The sequence below is a fragment of the Hypanus sabinus genome, chromosome 9 (assembly GCF_030144855.1).
Source record: "Hypanus sabinus isolate sHypSab1 chromosome 9, sHypSab1.hap1, whole genome shotgun sequence".
NCBI classification, from domain to species: Eukaryota; Metazoa; Chordata; class Chondrichthyes; order Myliobatiformes; family Dasyatidae; genus Hypanus; species Hypanus sabinus.
In genome coordinates, this window is record NC_082714.1 from 21,043,917 (window position 1) to 21,064,961 (window position 21,045).

The 21,045-nt window shown below is 38.9% G+C and overlaps 1 protein-coding gene across 4 annotated transcripts in view; it reads left to right on the forward strand.

Moving 5' to 3' along the window:
* clec16a (C-type lectin domain containing 16A) overlaps window positions 1–21,045 on the forward strand; it is a 241,706-nt gene that overhangs the window by 13,191 nt on the left and 207,470 nt on the right. For all 4 annotated transcript variants that reach the window (XM_059979201.1, XM_059979202.1, XM_059979199.1 and 1 more), the window contains exons 2-3: window positions 15,187–15,315; window positions 16,107–16,240. In XM_059979201.1, coding sequence (XP_059835184.1) covers window positions 15,187–15,315; window positions 16,107–16,240 — 263 coding nt within the window. The remainder of the gene's footprint in view (window positions 1–15,186; window positions 15,316–16,106; window positions 16,241–21,045) is intronic.

Below are 21,045 nucleotides of genomic sequence, written 5' to 3' on the forward strand. Positions count from 1 at the left end.
CAAAATATCCAGTAAAACCAGAGACCATAAGAGATGGGAGCAGAATTATCCTTTTGGCCCATTGAGTCTGCTCCAACACTTCATGGCTGATCCATTTTTCTCTCTCAACTGTACTTTCCTGCCTTCTTTCTGTAGCCATTTATGCCCTGACTAAGCAAGAACCATTTTATTGACCTTCGCCTTAAATACACCCAATGACCTGACCTCCACTACCACCTGTGGCAGTGACTTCCACAGATTCACCACCATCTGGCTAAAGAAATTCCTCCTCACCTCCGTTCTAAATAGATGTCTTTCTTTTCTGTGCCCTCTGGACCTGGACTCCCCCCGCTATAGGAAACATCCTCTCCACATTCATTCTATTTAGACTTTTCACCATTTGATAGGTTTCAGTGAGATCTCCACCAACCACACCCCCCTCCCCCGCGTTCTAAATTCTAGCAAATACAGGCTCAGAGCCATTAAACAGTTCTCATACAATAACCCTTTCATTTCTGGAATCATTTTTTGCGAAGTTCCTTTGAACCCGTTCCATTTTCAGCACATTTCTTGGATCTGGGACCTGAAACTGTTCACAATACTCTCAAGTGAGGTCTTACCAGTGCCTTATGAAGCCTCAGCATTACATCCTTGCTCTTATATTCTAATCCTCTCGAAAGGAATGCTAACGTAGCACTTGCCTTTTTCACTACTGACTAAATCTGCAAGTTAGCTTTCAGGGAAACCTGCATAAGGATGCCTTTGCTCCTCAGATTTCTGAACTTTCTGCCCTTTTAGAAAATAGTCTATGCCTTTATTCCTTCTACCAAAGTGCATGACCGTACATTTCCCGACATTGTAATCCATCTGCTGCTACTTTGCCCATTTTCTTAATCTGTCCAAATCCTTCTGCAGCTTCCCTGTTTCCTCAACACTGCCTGCCCCTGTACCTACCTTCATATTGTCTGCAAGCTTGGCCACAAGGCTTATCAATTCCATCATCCAAATCATTGACATTTAATGTAAAAAGAAGTGGTCCTAACACCGACTCCTGCAGATAAGCACTAGTCACCAGCAGCCAACCAGAAAAGGCTCCCTTTATTCCCACTCTTTGCCTCCTGCCAATCAGCTGTCTGTGTCAGTACAGTACACTTCCTGTAACACCATGGGCTCATACCTTGTTAAGCAGCCTCATGTGCAACGCCTTGTCAAAACAAATCGTCCACTGATTATCCTTTGTCTATCCTGTTTGTTATTTCCTCAAAATATTCCAACAGATTTTTCAAGCAAGATTCCCTTGTGGAAATCATGCTGACTTTGACCTATTTTTATCATGTGCCTCCAAGTACCCTAAGATCTCATGCTTAACAATAAACTATTACATCTTCCTAACCACTGAGGCCAGGCTAACTGGTCTACAATTCATTTTCTTCCACCTCCCTCCCTTCTTGAAGAGTGGAGTGACGTATGCAATTTTGCAGTTCTCTGAAATCATGCCAAAATCTAGTGATTCTTGAAAGATTACTGATGCCTCCACAGTCTCCTCAGCTGCCTCTTTCAGAACCCTGAGGTGCAGTCCATCTGGTCTAGTTGACTTATCTACCTTCAGACCTTTCAGCTTTCCAAGCAGCTTTCCCCTAGTAATAGCAATTGCATTTGTTTCTGCCCCTGACATTCTTGAACTTCTGGCATACTGGTAGTGTCTTCCACAGTGAAGACGGATGCAAATTACTTATTTAGTTTGTCTGCCATTTCCTTGTCCCCCATTACTACCTCTCCAGCATGATTTTCCAGCGGTCTGGTATCTGTTCTCACCTCTTTTTTACTCCTGATATATCTGAAAAACTTTTGGTATCCTCTTTGATATTATTGGCTAGCTTACCATATTTAATCTTTTCCCTCCATAAGGCTTTTTTAGTTGCCTTGTATTGGTTTTTAAAAGCTTCCCAGTGCTCTAAATTCCCATTCATTTTTGCTCTATTACATTTTCTTTCTTTTGCTTCTATATTATTTTTGACTTCCCTTGTCAGCCATGGTTACATCATCCTGCCTATAGAATGCTTCTTCTTCTTTGGGATGTATTTATCTTGCACCTTCCGAATTTCTCCCATAAACTCCAGCCACTGTTGTTCTGCTGTCATCGCTGCTCTTGTCCATTTCCAATCAACTTTGGCCAGCTCCTCCCTCATGCCTCTGTAATTCCCTTTACTCCGCTGTAATACTGACTTTATCTTCTCCCTCTCAAATTGCAGGGTGAAGTCTTATTATATTATGATCATTGCCTCCGTAAGCTCCGTAATCATTACACAAGACCCATTCCAGAAATGCCTATTCCCTAGGCTGCTCAGCTACAAGCTGTTCTAGATAGCCATCTTGTAGGCTTTTACAAATACCCTCTCCTTAGATCCAGCATCTACCTGATTTTCCCAATCCATCTGATAATTGAAATCCCCATGACTATCAAAACATTGCCCTTTTTATATGCCTTTTCTATCTCCCATTGTAATTTTTATCCCATACCCTGGCTCCTGTTTGGAAGCTTGCATACAACTCTCATAGGGGTCTTTTTACCCTTGCAATTTTTTAACTCGAGCCAAAAGACTTCTACATTTTCTGATCCTTTGTCACCTCTAAGGTTTGATTTCATTTTTTTTTACCAACAGAGCCACCCAACCCCCTCTACCTACCTGCCTGTCTTTTTGATATAATGTGTATCCTTAGATGTGAAATCCACAGCAATTATCTTTCAGCTAGGAGTCATTGATGCCCACAGTGTCATACCTAGATACACTACAAGATCAGCTACCTTATTCTATATACTGCATGCATTCAAATATAACATCTTTAGTCCTGTATTCGTCACCCTTTTTGATTTTTAACCCCATGTTACATTGCAGGTCATCCTACTGCAGCTATAATAGTTTGCAGTCACACTGTACTTAAAATTTTCTTCCTATTATTTAAATCTGTTCATATCCTTGATCCTCTGCATTCTGTAGTCCACATTAGGCTTGCAGCTGTCAGTGACCCCAGTTAGACTCTGGATCCCTAACCACTGTAACTTCTAGTTACCTGCATCCAGTGTTCTCTATAAGGTGCGTGCTTTTGTGCATGCATCCATCTTTTGCTACAAGCGCACAAAGCAATTTAAACTGTGCCCAAAAGGTTGTCACCCTCCACCTAGTTGCCATGTTAAATATATTTCACAATCATACACAATCACATTTCCTTTTCCGGTCTTTGATGCAGACGGTGTTGACAACATGGAGTCTGTGATGATATGTTGGCAGATTTTAGAATTGGTTTATTTATACTGTTTTTATTGCAGAAATTATTCAGTGTGCACATGTTGTCACTGTGCAAAACACTTCACAGCACAAGATTTTTGTGCACACTGGTCATTACAAATTAGAGGGAACATTATCTACATGCCATATACTATGGTTCCATCATTTAGTTCTTTTATCTCTCTTTCTAACTTGTATGATTTAGTTTGTTTCTACTTGTCCCTGTGTTGGTTTCACATTCATGTTGCTATCTCTCAGTTTTAACTTACTCTTACTAATTTTGACGGCATGACTGTTATTTTGTTGTAATTGTGTGAATGACCTTAAAACGGATTCCCAACCTGGGGTGCCCGTACCCCCAGGGGGTGCGAGATGGAATTTCAGGTGGTGTGACAAAGAGTGGCTTGTGTGCTTGAGTGACAAGTCACGAGTTATCACTCAGCCAGCTGCCAGTGTGCCTTGAGAAGTGGTAGTAACGTTTGTCCCAAGCACACTCCCCGCTGCCCGAGTCTAGAGAGACGTAAACTCACTCCAGTCTCCCGCTGCCCGAGTCAGCGTTGAGGATTCTCATCAGTGTTACCTGGGAGTTACACCTCAGAGTTGAGGAGTCTCATCAATTTACTGGTTACAACTTTTTATGAATAAATTAGAATCTAATTGCTCAATTTATATTTGCATTTTATGCACTGAGTTAAAAGCTTAGTATTTTAAGTTCAATTTGTTCACCTGCAGTATTGTATGTGGTTCAATTTGTGGTTCAAAAATTAGAAATTAGACTTCTTCGTCTTCAAATGTGATATTACTTCTGTAGGGGGTGCGAACATTAATCAAAACATTTCCTAGGGGTGTGGGGCATAGAAAAGGTTGGGAACCACTGCCTTAAAATATTCTTCACCTTAATATGGTCAAGAGCAAAGCCACTTTACTTTGTTTTGGGTTTCTTTCTACTCAAACTGGGTGGTGCACAACTCCAGTGTCGTTATTGATTGAGCGTAATTTCTATTTCATACCAACCACTAAGACTGCTTAATTCTCCTTTCCCATTTCCCAGTTGTATTGATACCAGTAAATTCGACTTTGTCACCTTCCAACCCTCTTCACCACCCCATAGCCCCACTAACCCCACAACCAACTTTTTCAGTATACTGCAAAATTAAGTATATTATTTTAAGACCATAAACCATAGGAGCAGAATTAGGCCATATGGCCCATCAAGTCTGCTCTGCCATTTAATCATGGCTGATGCTTTTTTTTCGCCTCCTCCTCAACCCCATTTCCTGGCCGTCTCCCCTTAACCTTTGATGCCATGTGCAATCAAGAACCTATCAGTCTCTACTTTATATACACCCAATGACCTGGCCTCCACAGCTGCATGTGCCAACAGATGCCACAAATTTATCTCTCCTTTGGCTAAAGAAATTTCTCTGCATCTCTGTTTTGAATTGATGCTCCTCTATCCTGAGGCTGTGCCCTTTTGTCCTGGACTCTCCCCACATGGGAAACATCCTTTCCACATCTACTCTGTCTAGTCCTTTCAATGAGATTCCCCCCCCCATCCTTCTAAATTCCAGCGAGTACAGACCCAGAGTCAATAAACGTTCCTCGTCTGATAACCCTTTCATTCCTAGAATCATCCTTGTGAACCTCCTGTGGACACTCTGCAATACCAGCACATCTGTTCTAAAATGAGGAGCCCAAAACTGTACATAATACTCAAGCTGAGGCCTCACCAGTGCCTTCTAAAGTCTCAGCATCACATCCTTGCTCTTGTTTTTTAGACCTTTTGATAATGAATGCTAACATTTCATTTGCCTTCTTCACCACCGACTCAACCTGTAAATTAACCTTTAAGGTGTTCTGCAAGGGAGAAGGGGCTCAAAAGGCTGAAAGACCTAAAAGTACATAAGTCACCCGGACCAGAAGAACTACACCCTAGGGTTCTGAAAGAGGTAGTGTTCAAGATTATGGCGGCATTCGAAATGATCTTTCAAAAATCATTGGATTCTGGCATGGTACCAAAGGACTGGAAAATTGCAAATATCACTTCACTCTTTAAGAAAGGAGAAAGGCTACAGAAAGGAAATTATAGGCCAGTTAGTCTGACCTCAGTGGTTGGGAAGATGTTGGAGTCAATTGTTAAGAATGAGATTAGGCTGTCTTCTCACTGCTGCCATCAGGAACGAAGTAGAGGATCCTCAGGGCCCGCACCATCAAGTTCAGGAACAGTCACCATCAGACTCTTGAACCAATGGGGATCACCTCATCCAACTTCACTCACTCCAACACTAAACTGTTCCACAACATATTGTCTCACTTTCAAGAACTCTTCATCTCATGTGTTCTATAGTTATAGCTTATTTATTTATTATTATTGTTTTTTTCTTTATTTACTGTGAATGCCCACAACAAAATTAATTTCTGGGATGTATATGATGACAAATACAGTGCCTATAAAAAGTATTCATCCCTCTTACAAGTTTTCAAGTCATAATTTAATAGATGTACCTTTAGCAGCAATTGCAGCCTTGAACCTGTTTTTGATAGGTCTCTATCAGCTTTGCACATCTGGACACTGCAATTTCCCCCCATTGTTCTTTACAAAGCTGCTCAAGCACTGTCAGATAGCAATTGGGGATCGTGAGTGAACAGCCCTTTTCAAGTCCAGCCGCAAATTTGTAATTGGATTGAGGTTTGGACTCTGACTTGGCCACTCCAGGACATTAACTCTGTTATTAAGCCATTCCTATGTAGCTTTGGCTTTATGCTTGAGGTCATTGTCTCGCTGGAAAACAATTGTTCCCCCAAGTTGCAGTTCTCTTGCCGACTGCATCAGATTTTCCTTCAGGAATTCCCTGTTTTTGCTACATTCATTTTCCCCACTACCTTCACAAGCCTTCCAGGGCCTGCTGCAGTGAAGAACCCCCACATGATGCAGCCACCACCATGTTTCATGGTAGGGATGGCATGTTTTTGATGATGTGTTGTGTTTGGCTTATGCTAAACATAGCATTTAGTCTGATGGCCAAAAAGCTCTATTTTGGTTTCATCAGACCATAGAACCTTCTTCCAGTTAACTTCAGAGCCTCCCACATGCCCTCTGGCAAACTCTAGCTGATATTTGATGAACTTCTTTCAACAGTGGCTTTCTCTTTGCCACTCTCCCATAATGTGCAGTCTCTCCCATCTCAGCCACTGAAGCTTGTAACTCCTCTAGAGTTGTCGTAGATCTCTTGGTGGTCTCCCTCACTAGTCCCCTTCTTGCGCAGTCACTCAGTTTTTGAGATCTGCCTGCTTAGGCAGATTTACAACTGTGCCATATTCTTTCAATTTCTTGATTACTTATTTAACTGTACTCCAAGGGATATTCAGTGACTTGGAAATTACCTTCTATCCATCTCCTGACTTGTGCTTTTCAATAACCTTTTTGTGGAGTTGCTTGGAGTGTTTTTTTGTCTTCATGGTGTAGTTTTTGCCAGGATACTGACTCACCAGCAGTTGCATCTTCCAGATACAGGTATATTTTTACTGCAATCAATTGAAACACCTTGACCGCACACAGGTCTCTAAAAACAGATCTGCGTTTAACTAATTATGTGACTTCTAAAACCACTTGGCAGCACCAGTGATGATTTGATGTAACATATTAAAGGGTGGTGAATACTTATACAACTAATTATTTTGAGTTTAATATTTGTAATTAATTTAGATCACTTTGTAGAGATCTGTTTCCACTTTAAGAGAAAAAGTCACTTTTTATGTCAATCAGTGTCAAAATCAAATTAAATTCACTTTGATTCAATGCTGTAAAACAATAAAACATGAAAACTTCCAAATGGAGTGAACATTTCTTAAAGTCACTGTATGTACTTTGAAAATGAATTTACTTTGAACTTTGTATGCTCTGAGGAAGATGGAATTTTACCATCTTGCTATCATGCACGCTTATATTGGGTATCATTGGAGCAATGTAGGAGATTTGATGGGAAGTTGAGAGTTACCTTTGAGACTAAAGAAAGTGAATCTGAAAACTGATAGCCTGTATTGAGTTTCTCCACTATCGAGAAACCAAAACATGAGCCAGGATATAATAATCTGGATTCGTGGATAGTGGGAAGGAAGAAGAGAAGTAGTTGGTAGAGTTGGAAGAATGAACCACAGAATTACAGATGGAATTGTCCCTTCACAATGCTAACATGAGAGGAGATGTTATAGAGTGTGGTGTTATAGTCCTTTTGAAAGTGGTAGAAATTTAGTAGGATGAATGTAGAAGATGTTGGAGTGGATTTATCTTTCTGGTTGGGAGAAGCAGGTGACAGCAGGAATGAGGGAAGCCTGGTCAAATGTGAAGGGGGAAGCCATAGTTAAATAAAAAGGCACTGGTGAGGAAAATGTCATCATCTGTGTATATGTGATCAGGAGAAACTGAAAGAATAGAGTTCGTGGAGGAAGCGGGTTGGGTGAAAGATGTAGAGGAAATAGCTGTAGGAATCAGTGGGACCACTTTGCAGAACACCTCTGTCGTGTCTACAAGGACAATCTATGACTGTGTGGGTTTTCACTTGGTGCTGCAGTGACGTACCAAAGACTTGCAGTTAGTTGGGTTTTTTAGCCTCTAAATTTCTGTATGTAGATGAAAGGCAGGATCTGAGGGAAGTTTATTGGAATGGTTATAAGGAAAAGTTTGCAGAGTGAACTGACACAGATGCAGTGGACTTAATAACCTATGTTGTATGGAAATATGCAAATCAGTGGGCTTAAGATTGATATTAAGTGCTAAGTTTCCAATGAGTTGTCAAGAGATGTATATAGACCATGTGAAAGTGAGAACAGAATGGAATTTGGCAACAAACGTTATGAAATCTTGAGTCCCTTGCAAGTACTGGGGGAGGCACTAATATAGTCATCAATATAAAGAAAAATGAATTGAGGAAGTGGCCAGTATAGGACTGAAATCAAGTATTGTTCCACATACCTAAGAAACTATATAGGTATTGCTTGAGTGCCATAATAGTTCTCATTAGTTGTGCTTTTCTTCTTTGTCTGAGAGTATAAGCCTATGTATTCTGAAAAGAGCATTTTTTAATGGAATGATCATGATCCAAGGTGACCATGTTTCAGTTCAGGGAACCTGGCTCACAGTTAATGAGGTTGAGATCAGACACTGTATTGAATCAAAATAGGAAATGGCGTGTTGTTTCAAGACGGAGTCACTCTGTTTTGATTAAGTACTGCCAAATTCATCTGTCATGAGGGATAGGAGAATGTGATGGTGAGTGGGGCAGGTACTGGAATCTAATGAGTAGCTCTGGAAGAACCTAAGCCTCCCACTTGTCTAGCACAGTCACTATTCCTATTGTGTATGTAGATGAGAGAGGAGATTTCAGGGATGATGGATCAGTACAAGAAGTCATTGAACCAGGGAGGGTGAAGGGAATATAGTAGCAATAAACAAGAGTCTAGTCGGGGGAGTACTGCTCTCTGCACCTGTGAATGTGAGCTCCATTGGCTGTGTTCTCTGCATAGTACTAAGGTCAAAGGTATCATGTTGGGGTTGGGATTAAATTGGAATGGGAGGGAATAAATCCAGTTATCCAAAACATTAATAAGAAAAAAGTGAAATATGGAAGTCAATTGTCAGGAAAGATGAACAATTTCTAAAATGTTTCCATAACAATATAAAAAGAAGAAAAAAATAACAGGAGTTAATGGGGTAGGAAAAATATTTTAAAGAAATAAGGAAATAGCATAGTAATTAAATATTTTGCTTCTCTGAAATGAATAAAATTCTTAAGTGCCCTTAGATATGGGAAAGATATTTCCCCTCAATGAGGAATCTATAACTGAGGAAAGGTTGTTCTGTTCTCAAAGAAAAGGGTAATTCCTTGGGACTGAAATAAGGAGAAATTTCTTCATGATGATATAGTCACTCTTTGGAATTCTCCACCTCAAAGGACTATGTGGACTCAGATATTGTAGTCAAAATAGATCAATTTGGTTGTAGGTTTGAATGGAACTGAGAGATGCAGGTATCAGTTAGGAAACTACTATATGAGCTAGATTAGCCATGATCTGGTTAAATGGCAAAGTAGGCTGGAGAGGCAAAATGACCAAATTTTATTTGTATCTTTATGGAAAACCCAAGGAAACTTTTTCTGTCAGAGGTTCATGAGACTTTGGATGTCTTCCCTAAAGGATAGTGAAAGACATAATACGATGAACAATGGAGTGAAAGGCTGTAGAAAAGTGTGGCACATAAGCCACTTGTATACCCACCAAAGGTATTTTTGCCTGGTCTTAATATAGAACTTGAGCTTATGAAAATTATGTGAAAATGATGACAAGGAAGGTGAAAGATTTTCATATTTGAGACAGACATTTCCCAGAGTATTTGATGCCAAGATTAAGGATGGTATATTTGTTGGTCCAAAAAATTCTGGCCATCAGTGACAGGAGATTTGAAGAACTTCTATTGGGACCAGAGAAAATCGCAAGGAAGACATTCAAGGATGTTGTTGAAAATTTTCTTGGCAACTGCAGAACACCAAACTGCAGCTGGTTGACAACTTCCTTCAAGCATACAAAACCATGAAGTGCAATACGTCACTCGAGATTCATTTTCTCCATTCCCATTTAGACTTCTTCCCTACTGTCAGTGACGAGCATGGTAAAAAGTTTCACCAGGACATTGTGGTCATGGAGTAAAGGTGTTAGGGCAACTGTAATTCATCAATGCTGTTTGATTATTGTGGGAAGTCTCGGACACTGAGTACAAATGAAAATCATCAACAGAATATTTTTAGTTGAACTATTGCAAAGCATCAGTACCGTTATGCACTTAAATGCATTATATTCAATAAAAGTTAATTTCTTGTTTCTCCAAATTCCTACGTGATATAAGTGGTTTGAAATTATATTTGTGTTCAGCTTTAAGTGGTCTATCATAACCTCAAAATATTTCTGAAGAAGTAACACTTTTTGAAAAATACTTTGCTGCTCAGTGTTATCATTGGTTGACAGGATTGTTACAATTACATATTAAATTTGAGGGAATGAGTAGCCTACTTCTAATTTATGTATGTAGTGGAGAAAAAAATGTTTAGAGTGAATGAACATCTCAAAATAATAGCATTAGTAAAAAAGAGAATACTTTAGGAGAAATTAATGGAACTGAAAACTAATGACCTTGTATTAAGGAAATGATAGTAAGGCACAAAAACAATAATAGAATTGGGCAGACATGATACAGATTTATGATAGGAACATTGTGTTTGACAAATGTTCGTGTTTTGAATTTGTAACATGTGTAAATAGATAAAGGGGTGCCATTGGGGAGGGCCTTTGATAAGATGTCACAGAAGAATAATAAACAAATTAGAACTGAATTGTGGATTACAAGTTTTTGGATGATTCGTTAAAGGATCTTTTTCAGATCGGGAGGCTATGACAATTAGTGTTGTGGGATGGAGACTGTTAAAGTTATGGGTTAGGAAATGGCTATGGAATATACTGTAAAACCATTGCTAATGTAGAAAAATGTAGAGAAACTATGGAATTTGAAATGGTGAGAAACTGAATGATGTAACCTTGGTTTGTTATTATACAAACCACTGTGGTGAGCTGAGGTTGTGGCCTGCTCCGGCTGCTTCAGGCTTTGTGGCTGTGGACTCACTTTCATTCTGAATGCCATTTGCTTACTTTTATTGTTTGCACAATTTTTTCTCTCTCTGCACATTGGGTGTTTGATGATCAGTTTTTAATAGGTTCTTTTAAGTTTCTGTGTTTAATCCATAAACAAGTAACCCATAAATGACCCATAAGAAGAAACTGTCGAACACCCAATTTTCATTGCACATTGGGTGTTCGATCTTTTTTTAATGGGTATTTTATTCTTTTTTTATGGGCCTGGTTTGGTTAATGTATGTATTTGTGTGCTATGTATGATTTTAGATGTCTTTGTTCTGTGGCTGCCTGTTACACAAATCTCAAGGTAGTATAATGTATATATACTTCGCTAGTAAATGTTCTTTGAACTTTTGTAGCTGCCTTGTAAAGAGATGAATCTTAAGAATTTGAATTGACTTTATTTCTTACATCCTTCATATACAAGAGGAGTAAAAATCTTTATGTTACGTCTCCATCTAAATGTGCAATGTGTAATTTATAGTAATTTATAACAAGTAGTGTGTACAAGACAGTCAATGCAACATAGAAATACAATTGTGTAAGCATGAATTAATCAGTCTGATAGCCTGGTGGAAGAAGCGTCCTGGAGCCTGTTGGTCCTGGCTTTTATGGTGTGGTACCATTTCCTGGATGGTAACAGCTGGAACAGTTTGTGGTTGGGGTGACTCGGGTCCTCAATGATCCTTCAGGCTTTTTGTATACACCTGTCTTTGTAAATGCCCTGAATAGTGGGAAGTTCACATCTACAGATGCACTGGGCTGTCCACACCACTTTCTGCAGAGTCCTGCGATTGAGGGAAGTACAGTTCCCTAATCAGGCAGTGATGCAGCCAGTCAGGATGCTCTCAATTGTGCCCCTGTAGAAAGTTCTGAGGATTTGGGGGCCCATACCAAACTTCTTCAACTGTCTGAGGTGAAAGAGGCGCTGTTGTGCCTTTTTCACCACACAGCTGGTATTTACAGACCATATGAGATCCTTGGTGATGTTTATGTTGAGGAGCTTAAAGCCATTCAGTCTCTCAACCCCAGATCGATTAATGTCAATAGGATTTAGCCTGTCTCTATTCCTCCTGTAGTTCACAACAGCTCGTTTGTTTTTGTGACATTGAAGGAGAGGTTGTTTTCTTGACACCACTGTGTCACTGTGTCAGGCTGCCTCATTATTATTTGAGATTAGGCCAATCAGTGTAGTATCGTCAGCAAATTTAATTAGATTGGAGCTGTGGGTAGTGACACAGTCATGGGTATATAGAGAGTAAAGGAGGGGACATAGGACACAGCCTGAGCGGCACCTATGTTGAGGGTCAGAGGTGAGGGAGCCCAGTCTTACCATCTGCCGGTGATCTGACAGGAAATCCAGGATCCAGCTACATAAGGCAGGGTGAAGACCAAGGTCTCTGAGCTTCTTGTTGAGCCTGGGGGGAATTATGGTGTTGAATCCTGGGCTGTAGTCCAAGAACAGCATTCTCGCATAAGCATCCCTCTTCTCTAGATGTGTAAGGACGGTGTGAAGAGCTGTGGCTATTGCATCATTTGTCCATTGGTTATGTCAGTAGGTGAATTGTAGGGGTTCCAATGTGGGTGGTAGCATGCTGCAGATCTAGTCCTTGATCAGCCTCTCAAAGCAATTTGCTTGTTACTGAGGTGAGTGTGACAGGACACCAGTCATTCAGACATGTTACCTTGGTCTTTTTAGGTACAGCAACAATGGTGGATGATTTTTATACATACTTTGTACTTTGAACTTTAATAGGCAGGTGAAGACAACAATTAGGAAAACCATGTGAATGTTGCCTTTATTGCACAAAGATCTCACAACAATATATACTGTAATTACATGGGGTCTGGTGAGGCTACATTCAGAATATGCACATTGATTTGGTCTCCCTACCAAAGGATGACCAGAAGCAGCACGGCAAAGATTGATTAGACTGATTCACAAGAATGAGGGAGTTTGGAGAGATTAAACACCCTGTGCTTATGCTCGGTGCCTATGTTTAAAAGAATGCAAGAAATTGTATTGAAATATACAAAAGCTTTTCAGGGCTCGGTGGTGTGCAGTCAGGGAAGAGGGCTATCTAGAATTGGGAATGATGGTGTCAAAAAAGGGGTTGGTCATTTTAAACTGAACAAAGAAGAGTGGTGAATGTTTGGAATTCTCTCCAAAAAGGGCAGAGAAGTGGGTAGGTTGTTAAGTATTATCAAGGTGGAAATTGTTTTTTTTTTAAGGGAATCTAGGGTTATGGGATCACTTCAGTTAAGTGGCACTGAGGTAAAAAGATCAGCCTTGATCTTAGTTGATTGGTGAAAGCGGTGCATGGTCCAGATACTCTTTCATAGATCTATTTATTAATTGAAAAGCAACTAATTCAACAATTTTCAAAGTTGCAAAACACTTTCTCTTTTGAATGTTACATCATAAAAATTCAGTTAAATTCTCTTATGCAACACAGTGAAGGATTATCTTACCCCCAATACATCTACAAAGATTGGGTTGATATTGAATGCCAACGTCATGGGTTAAAATAGCATATTTAAAAAGATGCATTTATATGTATAACTTTACATGCTGGCTTTACTAAATAGTGTGGTTTTCAAGAGGAAATGTTTTGTAATTCATGGGTCAGATTGGTTGCATTTCAAAATAAGCACCTTCAGAATTGCAATTAACTCTTCATGTTACAATAAAACTTGGTTAATTGGGGCTACCCAGGACTAGTGCTGGACTAGCAAATTTTCCTGATGATTGGATGTTACTCCAGCTGCTATTTTAATTTTTCTATATAAGTTTCACAATAATATAAGTTTGCCACTGAATGTGATAAGTTTATATGGAGTATGGGAACTCCAAGCTCAGTCTAACATATTGGAGGAAATGTGGGCATCATGACTTGGTGATCTAGATGTCTATCCATAGATTATTGGAGTTTTACTGTAGTAGCTTATTCTGTAACAGCATTGCTGTCTGTGGCGTGCATGTGTGAGAGTGGAACTGCATTCTGTCCTCTGTAGGAACCTGTTTAGTATGAGAGATTCTCTCAATCCCTTGTTACTATCTTAACTTTGTTACAAAGTCTTTCTGAAGGTAAATCTCTTTGTATAATCTTGTGTCATTTAAATTTGATATTTAATGTTGAACTAAAGTGTTTCAGTAATTTATATTTGTCCCCGCTATGGGATATTGGGCTATTGATGGATGTGTTGATTATATGCTCATACTGTAATTAGCCATACAGGCATCATAATGGTAATGTTTTCTTCTCCCCTAAACACATCAGAGAATAGCACACTTGGTAAAATAATAAGCATTTATTAAAATAACATTTTCTGCCTCTGCAAACGTGAGGAAATCTGCAGATGCTGGAAATTCAAGCAATGCACACAAAATGCAAAAGGACAAAACACAAAAGGACAGTCTTCACGAAGGGTCTCGGCCCGAAACGTCGACAGAGCTTCTCCTTATAGATTCTGCCTGACCTGCTGCGTTCCACCAGTGTTTTGTGTGTATTTTCTGCCTCTGATCCAGTTTGAGATTCACTCTCAATTGCTTCTGCTTGGAAACAAAATGCATCCTGTATTGAGTTAGTGGGTGAAGGCAAAGCTTATGGCAGCTGTGGATTTCAACATAACAATTTATATTAGCGCACAGGATGGAAGTATTTGTCAGCCAGTAATTGGAATCTGTTGTGAGGCAGGGTTACTGACCTGTATCATAATCTAACTCCTTCTTCCAAATTGCTGCCTGATCCATTGAACACTTTGCAGCCTTTTATGTTTTTTTTTCACATTTTGGACTTGAACTGTGTACAGTGTTTTTTGTTCTCATTTGTGATCTTTTATTCCTTTCCTCTCTGGGTTTCTGGGATGCGTTCACCCATTTAAATGTAACTACTGAAACCTTATTGAATACTCATGCCAATAATTAATATTGTTTCAACACTGATCTACTCTGCAGTTTAATACTAGGTTGCACAGTTTCTCTCCAGCCACTTACCTAGAAAATTACTTGATATTTTACATATTTATTTTCCATTGTCAGATTTGTGAATTTGCATAAATGTACCAAATTTTGAAGTGATTGATAGGTTAATTTTGAACATTTTGAAAATTTTGATTTTGCTTTATCAAGGATGAATGTCACCAATACTTTCCCTATGGATATGAATGTTACCCAGTTTGTTGCTTGTTAATGATTTTGTGATGATGATCTACTAATTATATGTTAATATATTCATAGGTACATGTACCATGTCTTAACGAAGAACACAACTGTGACAGATAGTAATCGTAATCTGCTGGTGGAAACAATTCGATCTATTACAGAAATCCTCATCTGGGGAGATCAAAATGACAGCTCTGTATTTGAGTAAGTCACAATCAGTGTTTTGTATTATTTCTGAGAAAAGAAAGGAACTACGATGAAGTCAGTTCTATATTAATTCTTTCTATGGAATTGGGCAAATATACTTTTGGTAGTTTCATTATATAAATTTGGAAATAAGATATGGCTTGCATAGAGTTAAGTTAGGAAATGCGGCTCCTTCCTCTGCACTAATACCTAATTTACTGATAACTAATTAAGTAGGCAAGTTTCACATACATTTTAGCCTCTTTGTTTACTCCCAGAGAACATTTGATTTCAGATTTTTCAACCCTAGCAAAACTAAGAACTCCCTGGCGTTGGCACAAATCTATAACCTGTCGTTGTCATCAGCACCTTGGCGCAGTATTCTGCCACTTCCAATATAGTTGCACTGCATGAAGGATACAGGTAGTTCTGCTAAAACATGATAGTTTTGGTCCTAAGAAACCTTAGGTTATAGAAAATACAAAAACAATTGTATCAATAGCAAAATGGAGGTTAGGGGCAAGAGTATTTCAGACTTAGAGTCATAAAGTACGATAGCACAGAAACAGGCCCTTCAGACCATCTTGGCAATGCTGACCTGATCTGCCTAATCCTATCTCCCTGCATACAGAACAAGAACCTCAAAATCCTTCCCGTTCGTGTACCCATGCAACCTTCTCCTAAATGTTATTTTCTTCAAAAGTAGTTTCAAGCATAAAAGCTATTCTTAAAGGATACACTTGCTACCCCTGGATGAAATAGCTCCTTAAACTTTAAATCATTACTAATGAAGAAATGTTTTGTTACAGCTTTTTCTTGGAGAAAAACATGTTTGTTTTCTTCTTAAATATCTTGCGCCAGAAATCCGGTCGCTATGTGTGTGTGCAGCTGCTTCAGACGATCAATATCCTGTTTGAAAATATTAGTCATGAAACCTCACTGTGTAAGTTTATATTTCTTAATAACTTTTTAAAAATCTACTTTAAACACTCTTTTCCCTTATGTTTTTCTGTAGTTCCAGACCACAGAATGAATGAAATATTACTGAGGTTAAATATAGTTGAGTTAGGTTGTTTTTCCATTGATATATCTTATTACCGGGTATATATGACAACTATTTGAATCCTCGATGAAGCTACCAGATAAAGATTTGGGAGGCAGTTTTACCTTTCATAAGGCATTGATACTTTATCTTAAACAAATATTTTTTTCATGATCAAATAAGGAAAAAATATGTCATGTTCCTGCTTTAGGTTTCTACTTTATATCACTGTACTGGTGAATCATCTCATCCCACGTCACCTTCAACTCTACCAGTGTGTCTGTGTCTTTCTCAGTAATTGTTTTTTTTACCCTTTTCACTGCGATATTCTATCTCATTATTTCCTTTTGAGTGGTAGATGTTGTGTCTGTGTGTCTATCAGTGAGAGAGGGAGAAAAAGAAACATAGGCCACAAGAAGTCAAAAGGAAGAGGGGATAAATAAACTATTGCATTTTTAGGGCATCCCAAGATGTTTCACAGTCAGTGAGGTAAAGTGGTACAGTACTCAGTTTCACACCAAACTCTCTTAACAAGAACATAATAATGACTAACAGCATATTTGTGATTTTGAGAGATAAGTACTGGCTGGGATACTGGAGATAAGTGCTCTGCTCACTTCAAAGCTCTGTTACTTTTATCTGAGGTAGAACATGGAGATTTCCTTTAATAGGTATCTTTCTACTAAAAAAAACACTTTTAACAATGAAACATTTCTTATAGGATAGGTTTTTTGAGCTCAGCTCCCTGAGTAGAGACGTGGCTCTAGACATTATGAACCTTAAGCCAACTGAGACACAGTGGATGCAGTTGAATTTCACTAATGTAGTGGGATGCAGTCAAGGAAACAAATCATAATATATGCATATGTCTAGCTTACTGAATGGGTATCTGTAGGAAATATGACCTTCTCTGACTAAGATTGCTTTCCCTAATTACCTCTCTTCCATTCAGTATATAGCTGTTTAACCTTTTTACTGTAATTATACATTTACTTTACAACTAATCTAAAATCATTGCACTGTCTGAATCTTCCCTTCAGAACCACCAACATAATCCCTTATTTTGTGGTGTGTTACTGAGTGCTCCCTTCACTACCTCAGCACTCTGGGCCATAACATCAATGTGCATTCATCTTCCACCAAGAATATTTAATCACTCCTCTGTATCCCTCAGGAGTTTTGGTTGATTTTAAAACTCCATTTTTTATTAAAACACATCAAATTGTAATTTAAAAAATAACTGTCTTTCATGGGTTTAGATAGTTTGAGTGAGGAAAAGACTAGAAAATGAAAGTTGAAGTCATGCACTTAAGGGAAAGGAAAAGGCAGGTTATTTATTGTCTAAATGAGAGCCTGCAAAGAAGTGTACAAATGAAGCTAGGTGTTCTAGTGCATGAGTCATAAAAAGTTAGCAGTCAAGTTCAACAAGTAGTTAAGAATGCGAAAGGTATATTTTGACCTTCATTGCAAAGGACTTGGAGTTTAAAATTAGAAAGATGTTGTTGCAGTTGTACAAGGTTATGCCTTACCTGGACAGTTTTGATCTACTTACCCTAACAAAAAAAAGGATGAGGTAACATTGGTGACAATACCATCTAGATTGATGAGCCTTGTTACTAGGATATTGGTGCAGTTGCAAAGACTAAATGGTTTAGGTCAGAATTCCTTTGAGCTTTAGAAAAAAATTGGGTGGTCTGATTCAAAGATCCTAAGGAAGCTTGACAGATGTTGAGATGGCTTCCCTACTGAGAGAGTCTTGAACAAAGAGAACAAAACTCCAAGAAAAGGGGCCAGTTATTTTAAACTAAGGTACATAGAAATTTATTCTTTCAATTGGTGGTGAAGTACTTGAAGTGGAGATGGATAAATATTTGATTGAGCAGCAGGGGCAAAGAGAAATAGCACAGAAGAGGAGTTGAAACCAGCATAGATCAGTCATGGCCATATTAAATAGTGTAGCAGACCTGATGGTTGCCTACTGCTGCTCAAGTCTAACTGAGAGACTGTAAATAAGTACGTAGAGTAAATCTGTGCCCAGATACTCCAACGTGGTATGCCATATTTTCTGTCAGAAGCCAGCATTGTTAGAATTGGCAGACAGCAAAGTCCTCTTGGCAAGAAAAAGAAAAGGGAGGACTGTGTAGATACATATTTCACTATGTAATATTTTTTCATTTGAATTTGCTGTCAGAAAACTTTTTTTGCAGGCCAGGAAGAGTTAGGTTTTGTTTTTAAAATAATTACTGCATGTATGATGTTAGGTACTTATTACATTAACAAACAGAAGTTTACTGTGTTGATGTAAATATGTCCCAAGATTTTATGTTACAGGAGGTAGATCTTCTGTTGTCCTGAGATTGCTAGCTGGCTGCTTCTGGACAACATTACTTTTTCCAGCAAGGTATTTGGCAGAATCTTCTCTAGAAGAGTGGAGTACAGTATGAAGGTTCATCATTCACAGAATGACTTCAACATTTGCTGAGAAGCTGTCCCTAGGCCTACTAGCTGTCAAAGCTGTCACTGTTATGAACATGTGAGAATAGCTTTGAAATTAGCAAACATTTGAAAACACCTGGAACCTGTCAAGTGCCTCAAACTGTTTAAAAAATATTAAAATGTTTCTCACAAACACGCTTAAAACCAATGTTAAACATTTAAACTATGGATAGAGTCAAAGCAAAGGATCAGAGGAAATAGGGAAAAGGGATGGCCAGACTTCAGACTGTCATGCCCATGTGGTATCTGTTGTACAATGGCTATCCAACATTAAAGGTAGTGACATGTAGGCAGCTTACACTTTGTTTTGTGAAGTGCAGAACTTGAAATGTCCTGTTGGTACTGCCATTGATGTCCTGAATGAGAGATGATTGACAGAAGTTGGGCAGCTCAAAGAATATTGATAATCTGAGTGAGGGGTGACTGGCAGGAGATAAGCAGCTGGATGAAGAAGGGAAGGTGGATACACTATCTTCTAGGAAGGCAGACTGAAAGGAGAAACCTAAATTCATGGGGTGGGTTTTGGCATGAAGGTTAAGTTAGCTTGATGAATCTCTACTCATTTTCAGTTGAATGTCTCATGATGACCAAACCCTCATCCCCACGCAAATCATTCTAAGGTAGAAATGATATGTCACAGACTCCGGTGCATATATTCCAAATCTGGAAATTATAAATTAGGGCAGAGGAGAATTCTACTCTGATCTTTGTCTGCATTTCAAACTTGTTCTCCTGAATGGCCTGCAGTCTCAAAAAGGATACAGTCCTTTGGATAAGTTTGATTGGTTAGAAGAGCAGGAAAGTTAACTCCTGCAGAGTCTTCCTCCAATACTTGGAACCCTGCCTTGTTGAAACCAGTGACCTACCTTGTCAGATCTTTGGAAAAATGTGATTTATTAGGAGAGCAGGAAAGCTAACTTAGCAAGGATTTCCTCCAATGCTGAAAGCCTTGTCTTGTCAAAACCATGAGTACAAGACCTCGTGCTAACACTCCCTATTTCGGATAACACTCACTCAGTTATTTTATTGTTCCAGCAAAAATAACAATGTTGTCCATATCACGGATGTCAATGACAGATACAGATGACTGTTGGAGTGATCACCACCTAATTTGCTTTATTATCTCAATCACCTTGACCTTCAAACACACACTGCTACACAAAAATCAATGTTGAAGATCTTGAGGCCACACTAAGATGATTTTCCTAAATACTTTGTGCACATTCTGGCCATCCTGAGTCACAAAACCCAGTTATGAGCTCATACTGATCGGATTGTCCTGAAGCGCACCTTAATTTACATCTGTGAATTGTCTGTGTAATCTGTACCAGAAAACACCAAGATGAGAATTAAGCTGATTAACTGCTACCTTGTCTTGAAGGAAAACAGATGTCTCTGGTACCTGAAAATTAAGGTCCATCAGGAAACTTGTGACCTAAAGGAGGGTAGTGAGGGGAAAGAATATAAAAGAGTTAGCAATTCTGATAGTCATGACGTGCAAGGACTCTTCATTGCTGTCACTGCTTCATATTACCCAAAAACTGAAGTGTCACAAGTATTTCGCGCTTTTTTGGAGGATCATTTTGAAATTGTTTTTCAACTACTATTTTTTAAACCAGATTACTCTGTCCCGTATAGCCCAGCTTGAATCACAGATTGAAAGACAAAAGCCAAAAAGGCTTTATAACTGGGAGGGGTGGGGGGGTGAAGAAACAGAGCCTCAGTTGCTCAAGTTCAAAAACTTGGCAATGATGAACTTCAGTTACAAATTCACAATATCGTGCATGTCTAGTAAGTTGAAGACATGGCATGGGATCTTGGTGAAATCTTTTTCTCTGCAACGTTGCATTTCATTTCTCATAAACTTCCCACTGGAATGGGTGTAAATTACAGACCAAATGGAAAATTGCTTCTCATTTTACTTCTACTCCAACCATAGTCAATGGGCGGTATTAGACAGATGACCCTTGCCCATGTGCACTTTTGCAGGCTGAGCACCAAGTCATAGTTAGTTTGTATACTGAAGTGTATATGGAAATTCACATTGCACTTCATATTCACAAAACTAAGATCCTTTTGCAAATTGCCCTTGCTGCACAAGACTGACCTCCAGCTATTATAGTGCGTAACAAGATCCATCATGGACTATTTTCCGTATCTTGAAGTGATACTCTATTTGCTTTCAATGACCTTTTATTGTTAGCCTTTGG